The 24,374-nt window shown below is 36.7% G+C and overlaps 1 protein-coding gene across 5 annotated transcripts in view; it reads left to right on the plus strand.

The window, feature by feature from the left end:
• The window catches only part of LOC111636778 (neurogenic locus protein delta-like), a 50,052-nt gene extending 26,889 nt beyond the window's left edge, over positions 1–23,163 (plus strand). For 2 of the 5 annotated variants that reach the window (XM_023382114.1, XM_023382110.1), the window contains exons 2-12: positions 582–658; positions 17,697–17,838; positions 17,923–18,219; positions 18,309–18,363; positions 18,941–19,198; positions 20,075–20,135; positions 20,239–20,369; positions 20,457–20,626; positions 21,045–21,264; positions 21,352–22,378; positions 22,530–23,163. In XM_023382114.1, the coding sequence (XP_023237882.1) occupies positions 17,782–17,838; positions 17,923–18,219; positions 18,309–18,363; positions 18,941–19,198; positions 20,075–20,135; positions 20,239–20,369; positions 20,457–20,626; positions 21,045–21,264; positions 21,352–22,378; positions 22,530–22,638 (2,385 nt within the window). In that variant the 5' untranslated portion in view covers positions 582–658; positions 17,697–17,781 and the 3' untranslated portion in view covers positions 22,639–23,163. Of the gene's footprint in view, positions 1–581; positions 659–10,595; positions 10,704–12,291; positions 12,298–17,487; positions 17,839–17,922; positions 18,220–18,308; positions 18,364–18,940; positions 19,199–20,074; positions 20,136–20,238; positions 20,370–20,456; positions 20,627–21,044; positions 21,265–21,351; positions 22,379–22,529 lie in introns of those variants that run through there. The other 3 variants (XM_023382121.1, XM_023382128.1, XM_023382136.1) reach the window with 3 other exon arrangements.
• Positions 23,164–24,374: the final 1,211 nt, after the last annotated feature.

Raw genomic sequence — 24,374 nt, forward strand, 5'->3', positions numbered from 1 at the left:
CCTATAACACTGTTGATTATTCCGTTTTATATGAATTCCATGTTGTACGAGTCACTTAGATTTTACAAATACGTGTGCCGGGCTATGAACGGCTCACGTATTTGTAAAATTTAAGTGACTCGTACAACATGGAATTCATATAAAACGGAATAATCAACAGTGTTATAGGTGGATCGACTGTATTTGAAAGGGGAATATTTTTGGAAGCATTTAAAGAGTTTTTAATACCTCCAAGAATATAATACTATAAAGAATTACTACCTTTTTAGACGGAAAAAACCCTGAAAATTTTTTATAAGTACTAAAATTAATTCGTATGCGGAATAATCAAAGACGTAAATAACGTGTTAAAGGTAGTTTTAAAGTTTAAACACACAAACAATTCATCGTAATTAAAGCTTTATCAATGTCTATGTGTTGCTAAATTGAATTCCAACAATCCCAGAGGCGAGAATGTTTAATCCAATTACCCTCCTTGTAACGTCTGAATAATTAAATAGATTCCTCCCGACTTTGCTAGTGTGCAATTATATTTAATTAAAACGATTGTAGAACCAAGCTTCCGTTTTATTTTCTTACAGGTGTCCATTTTAGGACGGATGGTGACGTCATTCGATACCAGAAAACCCTCTACACCGACATTACGTGCGAATATGCGGTAAGAGAAGCCTTTTAAAATGATTTCTTTAAATCGATTAATTTGCATAAAAAGTGGCATAAAATGCTCTATTTATTGCGTTTATATTCGTAATGAATTTTAAATCTGCACGCGAATTTTAAATATAATTAAATTCTACACGTGCCGTTGAATTGTAATTGATTCGCACGAGGATTTAAACGTAATTTATTTCACGTGCATTTGATCAATTTCATTTGCACGTGAACTTAATTACAATCAAATTAACACGTTTACTCGAATTTAATTTAATTTTTTTTTTAAAATAGTTTTCGTATATTTTATATTACTTTTTAATTAAATAATTAATTAATATTTAAATTTGATTTGTCATATAGACAGACGATTTAATACTTTAAATATTTATTTTTACAAATAAAAATGTAACAAAAGTTTTAATATTTTCATCAAAATTAAAGAATTTATTTCAATTTTTCTAACATTTTTTTTGGTATTATAAACGACATTATTTGTAAATAATTCTAATGAAATTTGCTTTTAATTAATTTCGCTTCCATGTAATTTTAAAAAGTAATACTAGATGGCGCTGATAAGTTTAGCCGGCAGCTCCTTTCTTACCGTCAGGTGTCGCATTGGGTTACGTTTTCACCATTAATGGAGCCATTAAATTTTCCCAATATTTTTCTGGACGAAGGCAGAGGCACTTGTATTAATTTATATTAATTTTTTATTTAATATAAATAATATTAATTAAGAGTAATTTAAAAAAAAAATAAATTTTAAAAAATTAATAATAATAATAATATAATGTTGATAATTAACGTCAACCGGTTAGAAAAAAAATGTCGGAAGTTTATAATAGTGGACATTTTCCAGCACCTTTCTTTGCTTTTTTCCATTGGCATTTCCGCGCTGTAGGTTCCCACGTCTATTTCCGCGGCCACATCTGTCCCGCATCCCTTCTCACTCCCAACAGCACCCTAAGCCACCAACGAGACGTTCGCTGTTGGGGGACACCTGGATCCCCCTTCCTCCGTCGCTACTCCCCCAGACATTTCCTGCTTCCACGGAAACCGATTGATGCAGATTTCAAATCATTGCAAAACAGTTTGTTTATCCGACTCTCTTGTTTTCGCCTCCTCTACGTTTTCCCCCCCCCCTCTGCTTCCTTCAAAGCGCTGGTTTTGCCAATTATAGCAAATTGCTCAAAGTTTTTACGCAATATGACGGATCGGATCGCTTAAAAGATTGATCTTCTCCACAGTTATACTTTGCACACTTATTCCTATAATTACATGTACATAATATATATATTTTTTACGTGGTGAATTATATAGACACGGGGTTTTTTTTTTTAATGCAAACGGTTTGTAAATAATATTGCATAGATGAATTTTAAAAGGATTTTTTTCTGTACTCTTCGGGCATAACTTGCGACTTTTTATCTATTCCATCTGTTTTTTTATTCTATGAATTTTTACAATGTACGGATCTTGTTATCGATAGATAGATAGATAAATGACTGGCTCCGAGGTTAAAATTTATCACTTAAAAATGAATTTTCATTAAGGAATAGACTGAATGTATAGTATTTAGGATGGATGAAGACGATTCCGCATTAAAAATAATAAATTTACGGCATTGTACTTAAAATATTGCAGTCTATTCATAGAGACATAACGAGTCTGTTGACATCAGACATCGTAAAAGTTTTGCAATAAAATATAGTTCCATACATGGATTTTGATTATAAATTTTATTAGAGTCTATTAACTTGTATATATATAATTGCATGTATTATTTAGGTTATGTTGGATTGAATTGCATCCTTATCAATATTTTTTTTTTCATTTAATTATTATTTTTTTATATAGAGAATTAATTTAATAAGAGAAATTTATTTCGAAGATGTAGAAAATAAATATATTATACCAAAATAATAATAAATAAATGAGAATATGTGAATAAATAAGGATGAAGAATAGCTTTACATAGGTAAATAATTTTATTTATATAGGTTATTGTTTACGTAGCTTATTACTAATGAAGATTTTAAATTCAAAATGCGTGAAATACGAAAAGAATAAAAAAAAAATACAAAACAGCTGCCTTCGTTTGTTCTCTTGGATAATATCAAATAGAACGACAATAGAATATCCATTGTGGAAGTCTTTCTAAGAAAACATTAGCATTGTTTTTTTTTTTTTTAAAGAGAGAATAATGTAAGCCCAGTAGAAAGAATCTTTTTACGTAGGATATTCCGAATTCGAATTTAAAATCATTTATATAAAAGTAGTTATAGATTTAGCTTTGTCTCGTAGATTATCAGCTGAGAGCTCCTATGGGCAGATGAACTCTAAGTAAGAACAAGGTGGGACGTCCGTGCGAAGTCAGCTGGTTCTAGGTTTGGAGGGGGACAGATGGCTGAGCGGGAGTCAAGCAGCTGATATCTTCTCCTCATAACCCTTCTGGTGGTGTTCCCTGCAGCTGTTCGGGGTTACCAGGTGTTTCCTCCGGGGTTGGCTAAGAGGGAACTACGAAGAAAGAGATTGTCTTACGAGATTCGATGCGAACTTTTCGGCAACTTCACATCATTTGCATAATATTTGTAATGTGTAGGCATTAAAATTATAAACTGGAAGCATTCACAGGTTTAACATAGCGTATTGTTTGATTATAAGATTAGTTTTTTTTTTTTTTTTGTTTTTTCTTTCTTGCACTTAGTTATTTAGATATGACTGTATTCTTATGAATACAGAAACGGTACGTATTATTATTGGATATAATAATTATAATTGAAGATAGTGAATGGAGGCTCTATGTAAAAACGTTTATTAACATTCCAATAATTTTGATGATTGTATAAATTGTTCTTAGGAAAAAGTAAAGTGGCAAAGACCATAGTTTTAAGGACTGTCTCTTTTTGTTTAGTTAATAGCTTTTCTTTATAACTTTATTCGAATGCTAGAAAGCTTTTATTGACCAGTAAAACTGCTTTTTTGAATGCACTTTCGTTTGTCGCGTTTTACATCTCGGAATCGGATCTTTAGAAGAATCGCTACGAACAAAAGAAAATGGCGACAAATTCATTTCCAGACCGCACAATTATAGACTCATTCAGTCGAACCGAATGCGTGCTTTTCCCTCGGAGCGTTTTTCCGCCAAACTGTGACATTTGCGACACGCGCCAAAAGTCCTTCCTCATTCTCCATCTGGCTAGAGAGTCATCGGCGCGCGTCGCGAATACCAACACAATCCCAAAAGTTAATTCTCTATAATTCGTCAGTTGACAAATTTCGGGAAGGCAGACCAGCGGTTCCATTCATCAGTCTCGTCTTCCCCCGAACGACACTAAAGTGAAGTAATGAAAAAAATATATATAGCGAAAATTAACTATCCTCTATAGTCTGTGAAGAGCGAGTTGCCTCCTCGTGCGTTATTATAATCACCTGGTTCATCCTCCTTGCTATTCTCCATTAATCAAAGTGTCTTGCCACCGCGGAGAGCATCTGGTATAGTTAGATCTAAAAGCAAATGATCATTAATTACAACGAATTTGAAACTGTTTTAACGGTTGAGCGCAATTCATCCATTCTGAAGTGCGAACCTTTTAAGAGTTTGTACGGGTCGATCAACTTTTATAATAAAATTAATGCCCGATAATTTGATCAAAACGTCCGGATAAACAACAATGTTTGTTAGTAAAACGTGATTTATGATCCTTATATGTGATGTCCTAAATTTTAATGTAATTAAGTGTGTAATCCAGTGTTTTCCACGCTCGGCAGTAATTCGAGAGCCCTGTTTTATCGATTATTATATTATAAAAAGTTGTTTTTATTATTGATGATTCGAGCGATTAAGTTCATTTTTAATCCTGACACCCAGCCATTAATACACGTGTTAAATGTCATGTATGGATGCAGTATGTATGCATCATACATGCTTAAATACGCACATACGTATCTATATTTGGCACGTATAGCCTAATGTTTATCACGTAACTTATTCACTGAGTTTATGCATTATGAAGATTATAGCCACTATTTTGGTTCCGACATGCTTACGTAATGAGGATTCATTATCTAAACAAGTATAGAGCTTGCGAAAAAGTGTTGTGGTTAATGAGTAAGAGAAATCTCTTCCTTTCTTCTGACTCCAGGAAGGCAAACGTATCATTAATAAATGGTCAAAGAATTTCCGGAAGGACAAGAAGGTCGATTAAAAAGGCTATTCAGCCTTTGACCCCGGATACCTTAGCATATCAATAGCCATTGCGTGCAGTGCCCTCTGTCGGTGAAAGAAGTGAAGTATAATGGGAGGCGACACATTCGTCGACATTGAAGGTGCATAAACGACAATGAAACTTGTAAATGTTCGGCCGTCAACCCCTCCTATTGATGTCTCGTTACGCTTCATAGAACAGTACTGAGTATAATACGATGATTAAATTGAAATAGTAATAGCGATTAAGGAATTGATTGGCATCAGTTTTTCTATCAACTCGAAGAAAAAGTTAATCAGATTGTTAGGGGGCGAATTTCGGGGCAACGAGGTGCTCTGTTCTGCTCCAAAGACTGGCTAAGGGCTTAAAACAGAGATAAGAAACCGAGTGGACGGTCATCGACCTGGTCATATATGATGTCGTACAGACGAAAGTACTTTATATATATATATAGGGTTTATGGCAACGACGTCTAACATTCACTTCTCTATTGACAAAATTTATCTATGTTGACTTTATTTTGCGCCTGGAGTGTTGACGCCGTTGGGTTAAGTCGTATTGATAGCAGATAGCAAATAGCCTATCTCGAGAGGCCTTCGTCTTCCAAATGTTCTAATGGCATATGTTCTATCACGTGCTTCTCTTTGTGGTTCTTATACGATGCGTAAACTGTCCTTCTTCCATTTACTACGTTAAGAATTTAAGAAATTGCTACACTTTCTTGATTTCGTTTTGTAATCATTAGTGTAAGAATTCATCTAAAAGTCAAATAACCCAGATAAGGGGAGGAACTGTTTTGTTCGTTTCTCAAAGAATCTTTCAACGTCCCTGACCCAAAAGAGATATTTTACATCTTTTGTAATTGTTAATAAAGTAGAAACAATTATAATCTATTCGATGTGAGAACTTCCGTTCTAACCGAGGAAATTACTTTATAGTGAAACCGGTAGAAAAACCAAAAAACAGCCTCCTTGTTCTATTAACCTCTTATTCCTATTTTGTTTAACCGACGTTTTAGAAAGAGCTCATTTATGTCATATCGATGCCGCATTCATTCTACACCCCCCTAAAAAAACCGATAAAAAAAAAATATTCACATACCGTACCACAACAATGTATTGTTGGTGTTAACCCCTGTAGCCGCAACGTACGATATTTCCGGAAAATAATATATAGGATACACCTGGTAGCATTTTGGTTACAGGTGATGGCTGCGTGGTTCTCTTTTCTTGTCTGGAAATTTTATTTGTAAACTCTTTTAGAATTTATATAATGTAATAAACGTATACACGTTAGTGAAATTTCTGTAAATTAATTAATTAAACAGGTAAAGATATTAATTTTGATGGTAAAATTTCCAAGTGTTCAAGATGCAATTACGTGGTTTTCTTCACTTCGGGATTTTCAATATTGAAAAATCGATGTAAAAATAATTATTTCAATGGAATATTTTCGATGGAACGATTTGGATTTAATGGAAAAAATGGAAAATTTTCAATGGAATCTACTGGAATACTTAAAACTTTTGAATATTTCAATAAGAATAACAAAAAATCCTAAAGATTGCCATATATAACATCAATATTTTTGAGTTTTTAAGCACAAATTTAAGAACAATAACTAATTTAGTAAAGTTTTGTATGAAATTACCGTTGAATTTAAAAGATAAACCACTTAAAAAAAAAAAAATATAGTTTGAGTGAGTTAAAATTAATAATTTTCTACCCACTCGTTATTTTTATCTCTTATAAATGGAAATTTTCAATAGCAAAGACGTGGACAAAAAAGAGCGTGGTTCGTTATACGAATGGCGGCTAATCACGGTTTTAACTGTTCGTGATAAAGAGGAATAAACGAGAATAAACAATGATTCAAATTACTTTAAAAATAAAATGAAAAAACTGGGCGATACCTTGTTTGGTTCAAAGCGTCAAGGTCGTTACGTTGACGACAAACTGAAGCACGTGGTACGAGATATTGCAGAAGAAACAGATGTTTCGGTTTGCAGAAAAGAAAATAGAAATTATAAATGAAAAATCTGCGATACAGGCGTTGTCATTCTCTAAAATACTTTGCTCTTCACGTCTCTTTAACTTCTTACGAACCGTGAATTACGAAGACGTTCTTATTCCACGTTGATTTCTACCATTTTTTCTTCGCTCTAACGAAGAAATAGAATTTTTTTCTTTCTTTTTCTAACTAAGTCACGGTGTTTTCTGGATTCTGGTACACCATCCAATCTAATGCAAACCCGATTTTCGAGACGACAAAACCCGAAAAAAGTTAGCTAACGGGTAATCTTTTGAAAAGCGTTTTATTTTTCTTTTTAGGCCTGCAGTGCTTTACCATGCCCACATTTTCGAATGTATTCATTTATGTTGCAGCATATAGAGAATCTGCAGACAGTTCAAAAGATCACTAAACCCTTCCAAACGCAAAAAACCAAAATTGAAACCGAAGTAGTGGGAGGGACTTGTAATTCGTAATACAGGCGAGTGGCGTGAAGAACAAACGATACGGCATTAAATTGACTTTTGTGCTCCATTCTAATGGCACGAAATGTGACTTTGATTTAGAAAAACACGAGTGGAATCACTTTCATATGAATATAGTATTAAGTTGCTCTTTCGTCTACGATGTTAGAGTATCTTTAAGACGTTTGCCGCTTACCTTCAGTTTGTAAAACTGGTAGCAAAGATATATAAATTGTTATATCTTTATGTCTTGCGAGGTCGAGTTGATATAATATTTTTTTGTAACCTTACCACTGTGGACCATCTGGCATTGTTGTAACTCGTTCGTTTATTACATCGTTAGATTTATGCAGATAGTTTTCACAGAAGAGGATAAAAACCTCTTTATGTTCACAGGTGAGATGTTCGCAAACACAATAGACTTGTGTGAATCACCTGGTTTTCAAATGGACGATATATAAACCACGTGCTCCTTGCATCTGTATGATGATCTCTACTCTGGTGTTTACGAACTTTTTAAATACCCCACCACATCTTATTTACATCACATCTCAATTTAGTCTTGTTTTTGTTATTGAATATAGTGGCATCCTGTCAAATATTTGTAACATTTGTCACGTTCGTGCATTCATAAGTTCGTCTCTGATCATTAATAAATTTTATTGGTTCAATTATTCTTGTAAAATACATTTATTATTGTATTTAAAAATTAAAAAATACAATAACTGAACGAGAAAAAAAAACACACATTTACATATACAAATTGTTTATAAATTATATATAAATTATTTAAGATATACAGTGTAGTTTATCTCTAGTCGAAAAGCGATATTCAGATAAATTCTCCTTGGCGTTATCGAATTCAAGCGTATCTAAAACATTTGAATGGCAGTTTACACACTTAACACTTGTCTTTCTGACATTTTTCCATCGTTCTTCTCTTAATAGTTGCCAAATCGTTAAAGCAAGAAATAACTTTTCGGTTGTTGCCAACGTACATGAAAACATTGCCATGTAGAATGAGAGCGTTATCCTTGGTTTTTAAGAACGAAGCTATTTTAATTATATTTATTCAAATTTAGAATATAAAGAATGCAATTTCGATTATAGTTAATATTTTATTTTATTTTAAATTTGATATAACTAATATTCGGAACCGATAGAGACGATCCAGGTGGCTGAAAAAATTACCACAGAGGTCCAGTAGAAGAGGAGGAGGTGGAGGAGGAGTAGGATAATTCGTTCGATTTGCATATATCACGCGAAAAGCATAGAAAAGCGTGCGTACAAAAGAGAAGAGGAAGGCATGACCAATAACAATATCCATTTTGTAATCGTAACGTTTTGTCGGATCAATCGATTCACCTCCCTCTCGTCCAGTAACGAGCCTATCCATGCCAATTATACCGTTAAAGATCGATTGACCGTTATGGGTTGATCTATGTTGACAGTAAGTCATTATAAATCCTATAATTTCAAATGGTCTGTCGCTTTGACTTGTAAAGCGTGGGACATACCGTTAGCTAAATATCTCACTAGTTTATCTACGTGGCGTGGGAAACATTGCTTGCTATAATTATTGGTTTTCTGTCTTTAAATAATCATAATTTTCAATTATGTAGTTAACTGGACGATAATTGTGAGAAATTATCCACTCTTTGTGGTTATCGTGTTCGTCCTTCTCCATTTTCGATATCGAGATGCTTTATATTATTCGCATCGATACACGCTAGCTGCGATCCACGTTCCTCTTAATACACGAATTAACCAAAAAATATATATCTTTTTTATATAAATTTCATTTAATTGTGAGTAGATTAAAGTTAGTCATTTTTTGCTAGTTTTACATTGAAAAATAATGCTGGAAATCCGAAAGTCCAATGTTGAAACTTAGTGTGTCAATTTTAAAAAGATTACCTTCATTATTCAAAGCTTTTCATTGTAAATTTGTAAGATTTTTAAAGATATTTACAAAATAAATCTTTGCAAAACTCACTAAAATCAGTAAATTCTCTTAAAATACAATTCCGTTAAGTAAATAACCGGTATTGGTGAAGAACCGAATCGTGACGAAACGATTCGTAGAAACCAATAGAATGGATTCGTTTACCATTAAATCATGGATTTGTATAAATCAAATGATGTTTTAGGGCAAGAACCCAATTCCCAGTACACTAGAATTCCAATCGATAGACTTAATTTATGAGCTCGTTTCCATTTCTAAAACTTTCGAAAACCGGACTTTGCAAATACTGAGATTCTTTTTACGATTCTATAGCGTGAGATCTACTGATTGGTTTCTCAGTTCTTATCGATCGATCTCGATTTAACTCGCCAAAGAAAAGAAATAAATAAAAATAAAAGAAAGAAAAAAAAAGTAGTGTTACAATAGAATCAAAAAGTTTCCAACTTTCGAAGCACGGTATGCATTTATTTTCTGCATCTTTCAACTAAAAAACAAATAACAGAATATTCTATGGAAGAAATTATTCTAGAATTGTCTAGAGCAGCTGGTACCCCGTACGGTTCATCCGTGAGCAATAAAGTTACCATTCTTAGTGTATTATTCATCCGTTTAACATAAAAGTATGAAGAAATATATATATATATATATGCAACCATGATATGATATTTACTTTGCGCCGTTTCTCCTTCGTAACGATCAGAAATCCAATTGTTTTACAAACAACTCACCAACTAGTTCGTTCAACCTTTAAATAGAAGCGTGATTGCACTTTACAATATGATCTTCAATAGATTTTACGTAATTTTTATGAATTTTTCAACGTTCGGTATCACGAGAGCGCATAAAACTTCAGTTTTGGAAGATCGTTTAAGCCATACCGGGGTATAGAAAAAAAGTTTTCCACCTCGAAATTACTGTAGTAGAAGAGGTAAGTAATGGGTTTCTTCTAGGATCCGTGTGATGTCGGAGGCCATTGTCCCTCGGAAGCGGCCAGGAACAAGAAAAAAAAAAAATACATACTAAAAACCATGCGACAGGTGCAATGGGACCGGTTGTGGCACTTGTCACCCAACCTGCCTTGCCAAATATCTAGGGCCGAAGGCATTCCGAATTAAAATATAAATTAATAATATACTACACGATTTTTCTATGATCACAGTGATTATAATTTAAAAAAAAAAATCCGTTAAAATTTAAAATAAAATAGGCATTTAAACAATTTCGACGAATGGGGGCGCTTGTGATATTAATTCACCGATATTTTGGTGATTAAATGATTAATGATTTTATAATCTTCCCGCTTTTGGTGTGACTCTCGCCACATGACAACCGAAACTTGCGCGAAGTTAATGCGCAAGGAAAAGAAAAAAAAAAGAAAGGAATAACGCGTGGAAGGCGAAGGTAAGGTTAAATAATTTCTCTATTTAAAAATTTAAATAATCGGGCGTAGGATAGATAAAAATGACAATCGATACGAGAACGACACGTGCTAATTGGACGATTCGTTAGTTACGCCTTATATCATTGGTGCGAAATTGACACTTTTGAATCTTTCACGTGTGAATGTTAAAAAAATGGCGGCTTTTATTTAATAGTTATTTATCGTAATGGGTTATTGCTCGTTTCTGTGCTACTTTTCTGTGTTGGCGACCTTTGTAGAACGTGTGTTTCCGCCTGCAACTGATGATGGCCGGCAGCTGTTAGTCGGCAGCAAATTTGTCTACTGACCTTGTCTTTTGGACTTGCCGGTTTCTTCTCTTCTTCTTCTAGAAAGAAGCGGACCGGAAACGGGTGCAGAAAGTTCCACTCGCCGGCCGGATGGGGGTGAAAAGGCGGGTGGAGGGGAGGCCAGATAAGACGATAAGAAGACGCCTAGAGACCTGCGCCACGTGCCAGGCGCGTGTCGTGGTGCCTTCTGTTTTCCTTGCAGATGTTTGTCTATCCTTTTGCCTTCTTGTTAAAGTGGTGGTTTATAAACAGCTGCTTAAATACAATTTCCCCCCTTTCTGAAATCCCAATGTTTGCGACATTTTCTTTGAACGATTAAAATCGCAAAAATAAGAAAAAAATAAATAAATAAATAAAATCGGAATTATTTTCTCTTAATAAGCCAAGTTACTTCGAGTTTTAAACAGTTAAACCGACGTAAATTTCCATTTGGAAACTCCTGATATCGCTAAACGCAAGCTAAGAACTTCTAGAACAGATGGTGTTGACAGAAGTGTATTTACAAGCGTATATTAAACGACACCTTTATCCGAGTTTAGATATAAACGACACTTACAAGCAAGCTGCATCTGGAAAGCTTAAAAAGTGAGCAGAGTTTTACAGAGAATGGAAATACCCGAAATTTGCCAAGCCAATTTCTAATGTATTTTTACAACTAACTCCATTTCTGTGTCTTAATTCGGGTTGAGAACCGGGCATTTTTTTTCCCACATCTGCATGGAGAGGGAGTGTACGATAAAAAGGAGAGCTTTCTCCAACCCTCATTTTCATCTAGCACCACCAACATTTGGGCACAGGTACTGCCATCTGGTCCTGGTTCCAGATGGTGTGATAATTCTCTGATACTTGTCATTCTTTGCTTTAGATATTGTGTTTAGGTAATGGACAGGAGGGAAGAGACATTTTATAGAAGGGAGCACGTTCTCCTTTTTTTTCTTTTTTTTTTTTTAATAATAGAAGACGTAATATTAGAAATTAACTACGTTTTAAACTACTGGAATTTTTAAATTTAATGCCTTTAACAACGGTGGGTATTACTTTTTTTTTTTTCTTTCTTACGATTTTAATTATACGAATTCTTTACTTTTTTTTTGCAATTATTTTCTCTAAATTATCTCCGGTTTCATCGATTAAAGATGAAAGGGATTTAGAATGGAATCGTTCATGCTTAACTCTGTTTTTGGGGTGGCATTCATAATATATTCTAACGTTTTTTGACCATTTTATAAGACCGACAGATGAATACCTGTGATAAGTTTGCTCTTCCGTTTCGCTCTGATTTTTGCCAAGGAATCCATTGAAAATGTTTGAGAGAATTAAGATAAGAGAAATTATTGCTTTGTTTTTATAAAAAAAATAACAATCAAAAAGCTTTCTTTCTTGGTAGCAATAGGAAGGGCCTTCATGCGATTTAATGCGAAAGTTAGATCTTGCGAACACAAAAAAAAGAGTAACTTATTGGTTGTATTGGATGACCTTGAATCCCGTGCCCTTTGCCGACTTGGTTAGGTGTTTTCCCACAGTTCCGATTGAAATAGTCCACATTGCAAAACATATTATCCTGAATTATTCCTCTCCCAAACTTCCGCTTCTCCTGCCTTCCTTCTCCCATCGCGGGAGCGGAATTGTGGCAATGAAGATTTTCCTCTTCAGCTGCTGGTGGGACAGCTGTTAGTCACGTGTCGAGGGGCTTCTTTAGTGTCGAGTAAGAAAATTTATTAGAAAAACCAATTCATCTCTACTCTTAATACTATGAATTATATTTATGCTTATTCGTTTTTTGACATAATTTGTCCTTTAGAAAATACATCGGGCCCATAGCCAACTGTTAACTAAGAGCTTTTAAGGTGGGCTTAACGCTATAAAACATAGGAATTACTATCAAACAACGTAAATTTCGAGCCTTCTGTACACAATTACGCGCGTACTTGTTCGGTTTAGGATTATTGTGCAAGTTTTTATTCTTAAAAAAAAAAAGAAAAAAAAAAAAAACAAATCGATTGGCAGATGTTGAATATTTCAAGAACGAAATAAGAATTTTAACTTATCTCGAAGATGGCACACTTTCCTTATCAAATTAAAAGTAAATAAATGAATAAATAGGTTCTATTATGCAGCCACAATTCCTCTATCAATATAGATAAATACATTTATTTGAAATTAATATTTTTCCCCCCTTTTAGACACTTTTCTTAGAGGAAAAGGTGAGGATGTACTACCAAAAATAGAAACTTTTGACGATAAAAAATGCCAAACTTTTGCTAATAAAGCTGCAAATATTCGTTAGGAATAGTATTTAATAAGGGGGATATCAAAAAATATGTATATTATTTCCTCGAATTGTTGTATTATTTAGATCTAAGACAAGGTTAATGGTAGGATAAGTGTTACGAGTAAGTAGTAATATATAATGTCGCATTCAAGCGATATTTACATACGTGAATAATGATATTTAATGATATAAATATGTATCAAAAAGGTCAGATTCCATATATTATAGTATATTTAAAAGTAATACGGATTTCATTCAAGGTTAATTTATTATTGATGAAAACTTTTGTATAGGAATAGTAAAAAATGTAGATAAAAGGTAAGACGTATACTTAAAACGCTAACAGATGGTCCGTCGACCAAGTTGAATATACAAAGTTGTGTACTTTGATCCGCTGTTGATATCTGAAATCGGAAGATAGTGAGAAATACGTTTCCTTCATCCCAAGAGTTGGGTTATAAACAGGTGGGGCGGGAGTTAGGCCAGATGCTCCCGATTATTGGCGCCGTCAGCGATGGCCATCTGGTTCGTGCCGTGTTGCACTTCTTTGGCAGATGTCTTTGATGATTTCTCACTTGCCAACCTGCTTTACTAACGAATGCGAATAACATATGCGATAAAAAAGACATCTGTACCTGACTAGCAATACTTCCGCTATATTCTAGTAATATCGATGTTTCTCTTGTAACATTGTATAAATGCTGGCAGGTACGAGTTAAAACTTTTCCTCTTGGTTTTCCTATTTCGCTTATCGTGTTTTAAGGTAGGAAATGGCAATGACAAATAATCTATTCCATCTCTAACTGAGTTATATGCCGTTTTCCTTCATTGATTTTTTTTCTTTTGCAAAATTTGCAGTTTTCTTTATCGTGATGTCTTGAGGAAATTCTTTCGGATGACATTGCTTATTGAATACGCAAAGATGAATTATATCGAATAATCTTTTGGATATTTTTTTCGGGGCATTTTAGCAATTAGATTGTTCTTATTGATATATTCTCTCATTTGATATGCTATTAGAGGTTCCATTTAAAATAATTTTAAATGGAATTGGTGGTAAGTTAGCAACATTACTATCTTAATTGCCAGGCACTTGGGCAAGCTATGGTTACCATTTCCATTGGAGAGTTTAATTTCAAATTGTAGTAGACAAGTAATTGTTTATTTTACATTGGAGAAGATTTTTCAATCGACAATTAGAAAAACATCGTCTCCCAGCAACCGGCTAAGACCCAGAAAGGGAATGATTTAAATGATCTGTTGCCAAGCAACACTTCCTGTCCACAATAGAGTGTCCCTTAGGTACAGTCTTTCCTGCAGGGAAAACTCCCAATCTTGCCAGATGGTACGGTCCCATTTGTAGGGATGCCAGATGCTGCACGCGCTGGAGAAGGGAGCAGGGCCAGCCGGCCGGAAGTCCAATACCCACCTTGTATTCGGCGAAGAAGGCTTTATGTAGACCTAATTCTCTGTCGGTATGCAGATGAATCGAGGAAAAAAATGAAGGGGATGAACTGGTGAAAGCAGATGGGAAAGAGTTGTCACACTTATCGATTTCTTCCCAGGAACCCCACTCTCTCGGGGTCACTACCTTTCAGACATTTTTATAGGGTTTACGGATTAAAATGGTTCGAGGGGAGTTTTTTCTTCTGGCTTTTTATAATTTTCACATTGGACAATCATTAGATATTCGTTGGACGATGCTTCATTGGATCGTCATACTTCTTGCACCGCTACAGACAAACGAGCAAATACAATGTTTGGTCAGTGGCGTGAAGCCAAGTCGAAGATGTCCCGCTTAGAATTTCCGTTTCCTCTCACCTATCTTGTATCGGCGTGTTTTTCTTTTTTTCATTAAACGATACGAAGTAAATTAGGTCAACGTCTATCCTCCTTCGGAATATATTTATTAAAATTCATTAGGAAATTGGGTGAGAATTGGGAAGAGAAGAACCTCCCGAAGAACAATGGTTGTTTTTCTAGAGTCTAAGACGACAGATGGAGCGGAGGGGGTGCGTCATCTACAGTAGATGTAGACATTCGGTAAACATACTTCTCGTTTCCAGATGTTCTCGAACAAGGTGTTCGTCCATCGACCAGCATATGTCTTGCCTCGATTCGATCTTTGTTGCGCGAACCACTCACTTGTTACAGTCAATTTAAGATCGGCTCTTGATTGGACGAGGAGGCCGGCTGGTCGCGAGCCTGCCACGTGCCCTGACGCATTTCCGGTTTGCTTATACGTTCTTTTTTCAATCTCCTTGGTTCTACCTACGTTTCCTCCCTCGACCCCTCCTTTTGTGTAGTCGGATCCCATTCATGTTCGGCGCGTGGCTCTCTTCCCTGCAGCTGCGAACCAAAGATGCCGATGCATTTAGGTTCGAAAATGACCGGAAGTCCACGCTTGGTGGACTTGGCGTTTCCTTTCTGGACTCTCTCCTACACGCGCCGCTTGAATCTTTTAAAATAACCAATTAAGGGCAATTACTACTATGGTTTTTTTTTTGATAATTTCACAAAAATCGTCGTCTTTTTTGTGTGTGTGTGTGTGTGTGTTTATTGTGCTGTTACGTGTTTATATATGAGTATACAACCCACCCAAACACAGAAAGTGCCTTGAAAACGGGCTTCACTGCTAAGTTGTAGACGTTGCTTTATTAATTAATATAAAAAGGTGTGTTATATAAATTCCAAAAATCATATTATGTATCTAAGAGCGTGTATCTTTATCAGAATATTTACATTTTTTTTCCGGATATCCTTTATTTGCGATTCAAAAAAGTAAAATAAATTTTCATTTGTAGAAAGTTTCCTGCTAGTAAAAATATCGTTGTATTGTATTCGAATGGTTATTTCGGAACAATCTGTAATATATTATCTGTGGTTGAATATACCGTATTATATAACTTAGTGTTTATGAAGTTTTAACCCCTTTGACCTGGGGCATACGGCATCGAAATTCTTAAAAGAGACATTTTCAATGTTTCCTATTAAATTGAATCGCTTTGAATACAAAACGGAAATCAAACAATAATCCTCGAGATTATCAAAATCCATATAACCGGGGCCAAATGGGTGTTTTTGTATATAATACGTGCACGATACAAGTCAATTCGGCTTTTTTTTTTTTTTTTTCTTGTATGTGTACTTTTTCCGTACACAATATCGACGTTTGTCAGGGGGAAATTCCGATTTCCGCACATGGGGAAAGCGGAAATTAGATTGTGCCAGATGTTCCCATGGGTATGCCAAGAGATCCAGGTGAAATCTGTACCGAAAAGAGACGAAGAAGACGATTCTACAACACTCGTAATGAATGAATTCTCGAGTGCGTATGCAAATAAGTCGAGAAGGGGGAAAACTTCATTAAATCTTCATCCGGAAATCAATTCCGTAAATGGAATACTTAAGTGATTTTTTTTCTATAGTAAGCAACAAAAATAATAGCCCGTCTATATAGCCTAGAGGGATATATTCGAGTTTGATTTCAAGAGGTAAATTTTAAAAGTCCAGAATTATCGGACGGATAAGAGAGAGAGAGAGAGATTTCTTAATATCTCGAGCAAGTCCACGTGGCTCGATTCTGCCCTTTGCAGGAACATATGATAAGAGGAGAATACAATGGCTCCGGCAGGTGTCCTACCAGCTGCCAGGGTAGGGCCAAGCCTACAGAATGGGGAAAACGTAGCGCTGTTTAGACAATCCTTATGAAACGACTCCATTCATAACAGGTTTTAATTACGAGTGGTGGGAAAATTGAGCCTTTTTTTTTTTTTTCTTTCTTATAAATTAAAAAAAAATAATTTGATATATTTTTAAATTATAAAATAAAACTTATTTTAATCTGCGGATTGGTGTCGAGAGAAGAAAATGTTTTGATCTTCGTAACGAAACTATTTATAAGAAAAAAGTTGAAATGTAATGGGTGTTGATAATATTTTTATTAATAGATTTGTTGAATTTAGCGAGAGAGAAATTAGATTTTATTAGAAAGAGGAATAAAAAAAAGCGCGCGCTCGTTGGTATTTAAATTAGAGTTGGGCCGTGGAGATGGAGTTTCCGAGCTGGAAAGCAGATCTTCCATATCCTGCTGCCGGTTTCCGTCCCCTGCCGGCAACTGTTTGTGAATGGAAGAAGTGAGCGCTCCCAGCTACGAGCGACCGGATCACCCTCCGAGTCGAGTGGAAGGATCCCACCGGTATAAAAGCTTGAACCAGCTCTGACCAATCCGTAGTTGATGTTGTACCGTCGGTGTGCTCGATTCTCTTGAGATGTTATGTGTTTATCGACATTCGATCGTTATTTCTGTGGATTTTTTGGCTCCATGACTTGTGTGGATACCGTTTGTGGATTGCCGTGCGTTAAGTGATTATTTTTGTTTCTTTCGCCTGCAGCTTTTGTGGTGGATCCGAGTGTTGATGCTGTGTGTGCTTTAAAAGGATACATTTTTACTCATTCTCTCTCGTCTAAGGATCTGATATGGAATCTTCCACGTGGTGTTGGAGTTTGATTCTCACTCTATGTTTCAGCGCTAAGGTAAGTTTCTTTTTCTTATTTCTTTGCGAGAAAGGGGATATTTGAATTACGTTTGGCTGAAAATGGTTTTGTAAAAATTGTTAGGTATCGTCGAGCGGTGTTTTCGAACTCCGTCTTCTATCATTCTCTAACGATTATGGTCGTGACGCCGAGGGAAATTGTTGTCACGGATATCGGTCGGGCCATGGTGCTTGCAGTGGAATCTGTAGTACTAGATTTCGGGTCTGTCTTAAGCATTATCAGACGACCATAGATCCTAGTCCTCCCTGTACGTTTGGAGAAGTTTTAACACCCGTCATCGCCAATAACACGTTTAACGTCAACCAGAAGACGCCGGATTTTGTTAATCCCATTCGATTTTCCTTCGAATTCTCGTGGCCGGTAAGTGTCCAAGATGTGTGTTTTTAGTTAGGAATCGCCATTGGCTCCGAGCCGTCATGATTTCTAATTGATCTTCATTTTCGATACAGGGCACGTTTTCCTTGATAGTCGAAGCTTGGCACGAGTCTACGCCCGAATCGGGAGGTGAGTTTTTTTTCTTTTAAAAAAACACTACTACTACTATTAATCGCGTTACGGGTTAATATTGTGGGAATGAATCTCGAGTTACGTTCTTCCAATGCGATTTCGATGCTGACCCCAAGGTCGTCCAGCGCGCACCTGGAGTACGTCAGTCGACCGAGCTGGGAGTCTGCCAATTCCCTCTCTCCAACTTGCTAACTGTGGGAACGTTGCCTTAGGCGGGCGACCAGATGCTCGAAAGCGATAAAATCGTCCGATTTAGCGACTCGCAACCAGCGCGGTCGCCAATCTAGACCCCTATCAGAGACGATTGTTTCGATATCTTCGTTACTTAACGCGTCCGACTACCCCATTGTCTACTCCGTTTCATCTTTCGGACCATCTGCTACGAATCTGTTTAAAGATCGAGAGAGAAAGAGGGGCAAAAGAAAGACGATGGGGAGGAGGAGGGTCGAACCCCACTCTACCGAAACTCGTGAGAAAGTTGTCCCCTTCTAAAAGGGGAGTCGGGCGTATGTAACGCTTATTGCAACTACAAGACATTTTATTTTAATACCCGTTTGTTTTCTCTTCCTTTTAGGTAGCGGACGAACTCTGATAACTCGTCTCGCCACGCAAAGATGGTTAGACGTGGGTCCGGGATGGATTCAAGACAATCATCACACTAATCACACCACCTTAACTTATTCGTATCGAGTGCTATGCGACGAGCATTACTACGGCGACGAGTGTACCAAATTGTGTAGGCCCAGAGACGATAAATTCGGCCATTACAGTTGTAGTTCTAGCGGAGAGAAGATATGTCTACCTGGATGGACGGGAGAATATTGTGGCAAAGGTAAGTAAAGAAAGAGTACGTTAACTCGCGCCTGTAAAATGTCGAGTGCTGGTGTTCCCACGGGTTGTGTCGCCAATGGCCGCGGAGGTAAACAAACTCGGATCGTTTCCCCGTTCGATGTTCCCTTTTCGTTCTGGACGGAGAAGGTCGCTTAATTGTTTAAGCGTTCGTTGATCCGAACTTGCGGGTCGCTTCTTCTTTCGAAACCAGGTCTTACGAGTAAATCGTCTCCCGGTCAGAGATTAGAAGGTTAGGCACGTTGCCCGAAACTAGGTTAGGTTCGAAAGGGTTGGCGGTTCCTAAAAATAAACGCTGACCTCTAGTGGCGAATAACCGAACTGGGAAACGGGAAGATCTTCTTTACGTTTTATACAGGCTTTTTTTTTTACTCCATTTCTTCTATTTCGGTAATAGAAATGGCCTGTTTGATTTCGTTATTAACTTAATCGGGATATATTTTTTTAATATATGAGCAAAATAAGGTGGTTGCGGAGCCGTAAACAACAATATCGAGGACCAACCTTGCTCGATATAGGTTAGTACAGAACGGCAGCTGGGTGCATTCCCCCATTGGGCCGAGGAACAATGGCCGACGACAGATGCCCCGGGGACGAGCGGCTCTCACTTGGCAAAGACGGAAGAAGAGGGAATCGCGGACATCTGGCTCTCGGGGTCCCGAGACGTCGGGGGGTTAAACAATACCTTCTTTATCGCCCCCCCTTTCTTAGCGTGAGAGTATCGGTCGGACTCTTTTCTTGTTTACGGTTCCCAGCCGATCGCGAACGAGGGGGCACCCATTGAAGGGCCCTTTCGCTCACCCTCGAGTCAATAGCTCGTGTTTCTTAATTTTCTCTCCTTTTTTTTTATTCCTTGTAGCTGTTTGTTTGACTGGATGTCACGATCAGCACGGCTTCTGTGAGAAACCCAACGAATGCAAGTGAGTCTCTCTTCATTTATTTCTTGTCAAATACATGCTCCGGATAGAAGTCTCTATTAAATGGACGATTTTTAATTAAAATTATTTTCCCCCTCACTTTCAGATGTCGAATAGGTTGGCAAGGAAGACTGTGCGATCAGTGCATACGTTATCCTGGATGTCTGCACGGCACTTGCAATCAACCATGGCAATGCAATTGTGATGAAGGTTGGGGTGGACTCTTTTGTAATCAAGGTAAAGAAAAGGGGATTTAAAAAAAAAAACTCTATACGCATTTTTCACTTTTCGATATTCTTATAAAGCCCTTTTTTTTGTATGTAGATTTAAATTACTGCACCAATCACATGCCATGCAAGAACGGAGGTACTTGCACCAACACTGGTCAGGGATCGTACACATGTACGTGTGCAGACGGATTCAGTGGGACTAATTGCGAACACGGAGTCGATTCCTGTGCCCAGCAACCCTGTCAAAACGGAGGAATCTGCAAGGTAATTAAGTTTTATATTTTAGAACATCGATAAGGGAGTTTTTAAATAGCTTTCTAGGAAAAACTTTAATTCGTAGTACAGTGTTTGACGTGTAAATAAGAGATCTATCTATCTTCGGTCTAGACTAGCTTGTTTTTAGGAGTCACATTTAAATAGCACTGTCTGGACTAACATGCGCTTCCACTCGATTCCAGTTTTCTCGTTCACAACACCTGCGAGTCAGGAATGTTGTTTCGGGACGCGTTTTGCACAAGAAACACTTTAAAAAAGTAAAGCACAGATTAGTTGTCTACCCTTTTTTTTTATTCTTTCCACCTTAAGTTAGTTTTTTCGTGCCTATTGTGCTTAGTCGGTCTGTAACGAGAAGATAGATGATACACTTCGATTAAGTAACTCCTATGTTCTTTCTCAATTTCAGTCTGATAATAGGAGAGAAGATTACGTATGCGAATGCCCCGATGGCTATTTTGGACGACATTGCGAAACTTCAGTCAGTGCGTGCAGCGAATCGACATGTTTGAATGGAGGAACGTGTATCGATGATGCACCCGGTTTTGCATGCATCTGTAGAAAAGGTTTCGAAGGCTTTCAATGCGAGCAGCAGAAGGATAAATGTGAACCGAATCCTTGCAAAAATGGTAAATTTCGGTTTAAAAAAAAACTTGAATTTATAATTATGGGTGAAGTTATTGGATCTAATTATGAGGTTTTTTGATATTGTTTAGGTGGAACTTGCGTTGGTTCCGATGATTCCGACACCTACAAATGTATATGTCCTACGGGATTCAAAGGAAGTCTTTGCGAACAAGACATTGACGATTGCATCGAGAATCCGTGCATCAATGGAGGTTCTTGCATCGACGATGTTAACTCGTTTCGTTGCATGTGTGTACCCGGTTATGTCGGGAGTCTATGCCAAACTAATGTGGATGACTGTCTTACCAAGCCTTGCGCTAACGGTGGCACCTGTTTTGATCTCGTCAACGATTATAGTTGTGCGTGTCAGTCGGGCTTCACCGGTAAAGATTGTTCTGTTAACATTGACGACTGTTCTTCGACGCCTTGCCAAAATGGTGGAACTTGCGAGGATTTGGTGAACGAATACTCGTGTCAATGTCCTCCCGGTTATAGTGGTCAACAGTGTGAAATTGGTCCCACGTTACGAGGTGTTCTTCAACGCCCGAAAGAAGAATATTCTTCTACTAATAAAAGCATTCCTTTGGATAATTCTGTGCGCGAAGATGGAAATTTGGAAGTATCTCATCAGAAATATGATGAACAACATGACCAAACCAAGAGATTGTCTTCTCAACAATTAGCTCTAATTGCTACGATGTCAGCTGCAGTGCCAATTGTGGCACTGACTGCCGTTGTGGTTATTCTGTTTCTGAGATGCCGCAAACGCAAGAAACATCAAGCTCAAGAAGAAGAAATCATGAAACAGAACGAACAAAACGCGGTCAATTGCATGAACAATAAATGCCCGGATCATCCATTGATCATAAACACTTTAGGTCCAAAAAATCTCAAACTGACCAACGAAGACGCTCTGTCGAGAGATCAGAGCGTTTCCGCTCTTCATAGGACCAGATCCACAAAACTCTTGAATACAGAGTGTGAAAGTAATAGAACAAGTAAAGTGTTAGATTTATCAGAGACTGCCAAAGAATCGCAGAACACGATGCTTCAACAGCAAAAATGTGGACAAAATAAAGACTCGCTGGCTATCGTACACGATCCAGTTACTAAAAGGTGATTACAATGTATCTTTTAATTATAAAATACGCTTTGCATTTTATCGTGTGTAAATAATTAACACGAAAAATTTAAATCTTAAGTGTAAACGGAAGAAAAATTTAGTAAATCCAATGATTTTCTAAAACGTTTCTTCTTTCTATTGCAGCAGCGAGGCGTCATCTCAAGATGTATGTCCACACAGTAGCATCTACGTCATAGAGGACCATTATCCTCAGGCCTCTTACGCCGAGGGAGCATTGGCAACAGAGGTATGACCAAGTTGAACGGGGGAACCTTTTCACAACTACCCAAAGTCCTATTTATTTCAAAGCGGACTCGATTCTGCCCTTTTGTCGCCGAGGGAGCGAACAGCGAACGTGTCCCCTAGAAAAAGCCAAGGGGGAGTCGTCTCAACAGAAGGAAGTGCCTTGACGCATGAATATTGCTATTTATACTATGTATAAAATAGCAGAAAACGCAACAGACACGTGACGTATGCGAGAAAGTTCCTCGTCACAACATTAATTTATGATGGAATATTCGAATGAATTTTTTTCCATTACACTTAAACAATGGAATAAGCGGAACAAGTGCTTTTCCGTGTTTTGTGCTTTTTGGAAAAAAGCAAATTTAAAAAAAAATATTTCGAACTGTTCCAAGTGGAACGTCTGTATATATTTCTGTATATTTATAGTAATTGTCGTTGTATATAGTTTCTCCGCCATCAAAGAATGTTGATGTCACATTACAGCTTATGATTTCATGTCATCCCTTTGTAAATAAATAAAAAAAAAACTTGCCATTGGATAAAATTTCAGTATATAATTATTTTAAAACATTTAAACACAAACTTTGTCGTGATTTAACGTGTTTTTTTTTTTAAAGATTCGAAGACATGGGTTTAGTTAAAAATTAAGCGTTGACATCACGGCGGAAGTTCGCACCCAAAAGAAGTCGCACCTGTTTCTGTTTCCAGACCTTGACTGGGTCAATTATATAGAATATACGAGAGTAAAGCTTCAAAAATACAAAAAAATCCCTGTTAATTCTGATACACAGACTATTTACAAGTGTTTTTAACTTCGATACAGACTAGTGTTTCGATAACAATTGGCTTAGATATTGGAAAATTCACAATTATTGGTTTCTCTTTAAGCCATTTTCCTTTATCGTAATAATAAAACTGCTTTTATTTCCTTAAAAATATTACAGAAAATCGGTTTAGAATACTTTAAATGCACGTGTTTTGATTTGTAGACGTTTAAAACTTGATTCAAGGCTATATAGTACACAAATCATCCCTTTCTCTAGCGCGATCATCGAGCGAAACCAACGACACACCTTCAGCAACAGGAAGCTCATTCATAAAAACGGCAAAATATTCCGTTATGTCGTATTATTTATTTATCAATAAACGAAAATAAAGGAAATAGGACAATACAAATAGAGGAAAACAAGAGTAAAGGTAGATAACCCACCTCTTCGAGAAGATTCTCCACATAACTTCTTGTGTTTTTTTTTTGTATTGGGATAAAAATTATTAAGTAGGCACGTTAGAGCTATCAGATCGTTTAAATGTTTTCGGGGGGAATTCCGTAAAAGGTGCAGTTGGTGAACGAAGATGTTCGATGTTGCTGCATATCAAGCTGTTTTCGCCTCCACTCGAATATTCAGAGGTCCTAGAACTTGTGTGTCCGCCTACTTTTTTTTTAGCCTACGTTTTAGACGGTGACAGTGGGAGTTGGTAGGAATGAAAGTGACAGAAGGTCGGTTACGTAAAAACGTAAATCTTAAAAAGTTTTTCCTTAAAAAGTACCTTACGTAAAATCTCTATTACGTCCTTAGAAGACTTATCAAACCATAGAAATTTCGCCACCAATTACTTAGATCTTAAGAGATATTCGATCTGTTTTAATGATTTGAATGTCACGTTCGAGGTGGCGATTCACGCGTGGCGGGTGATCATCGACACGTGACATCTTTGCGTGATTGTCTTCACCTGTTTCCTGAA

This window comes from Centruroides sculpturatus, unplaced genomic scaffold (genome assembly GCF_000671375.1).
Source record: "Centruroides sculpturatus isolate CEXI.00-Female unplaced genomic scaffold, Cexi_2.0 scaffold152, whole genome shotgun sequence".
Classification (NCBI taxonomy): Eukaryota; Metazoa; Arthropoda; class Arachnida; order Scorpiones; family Buthidae; genus Centruroides; species Centruroides sculpturatus.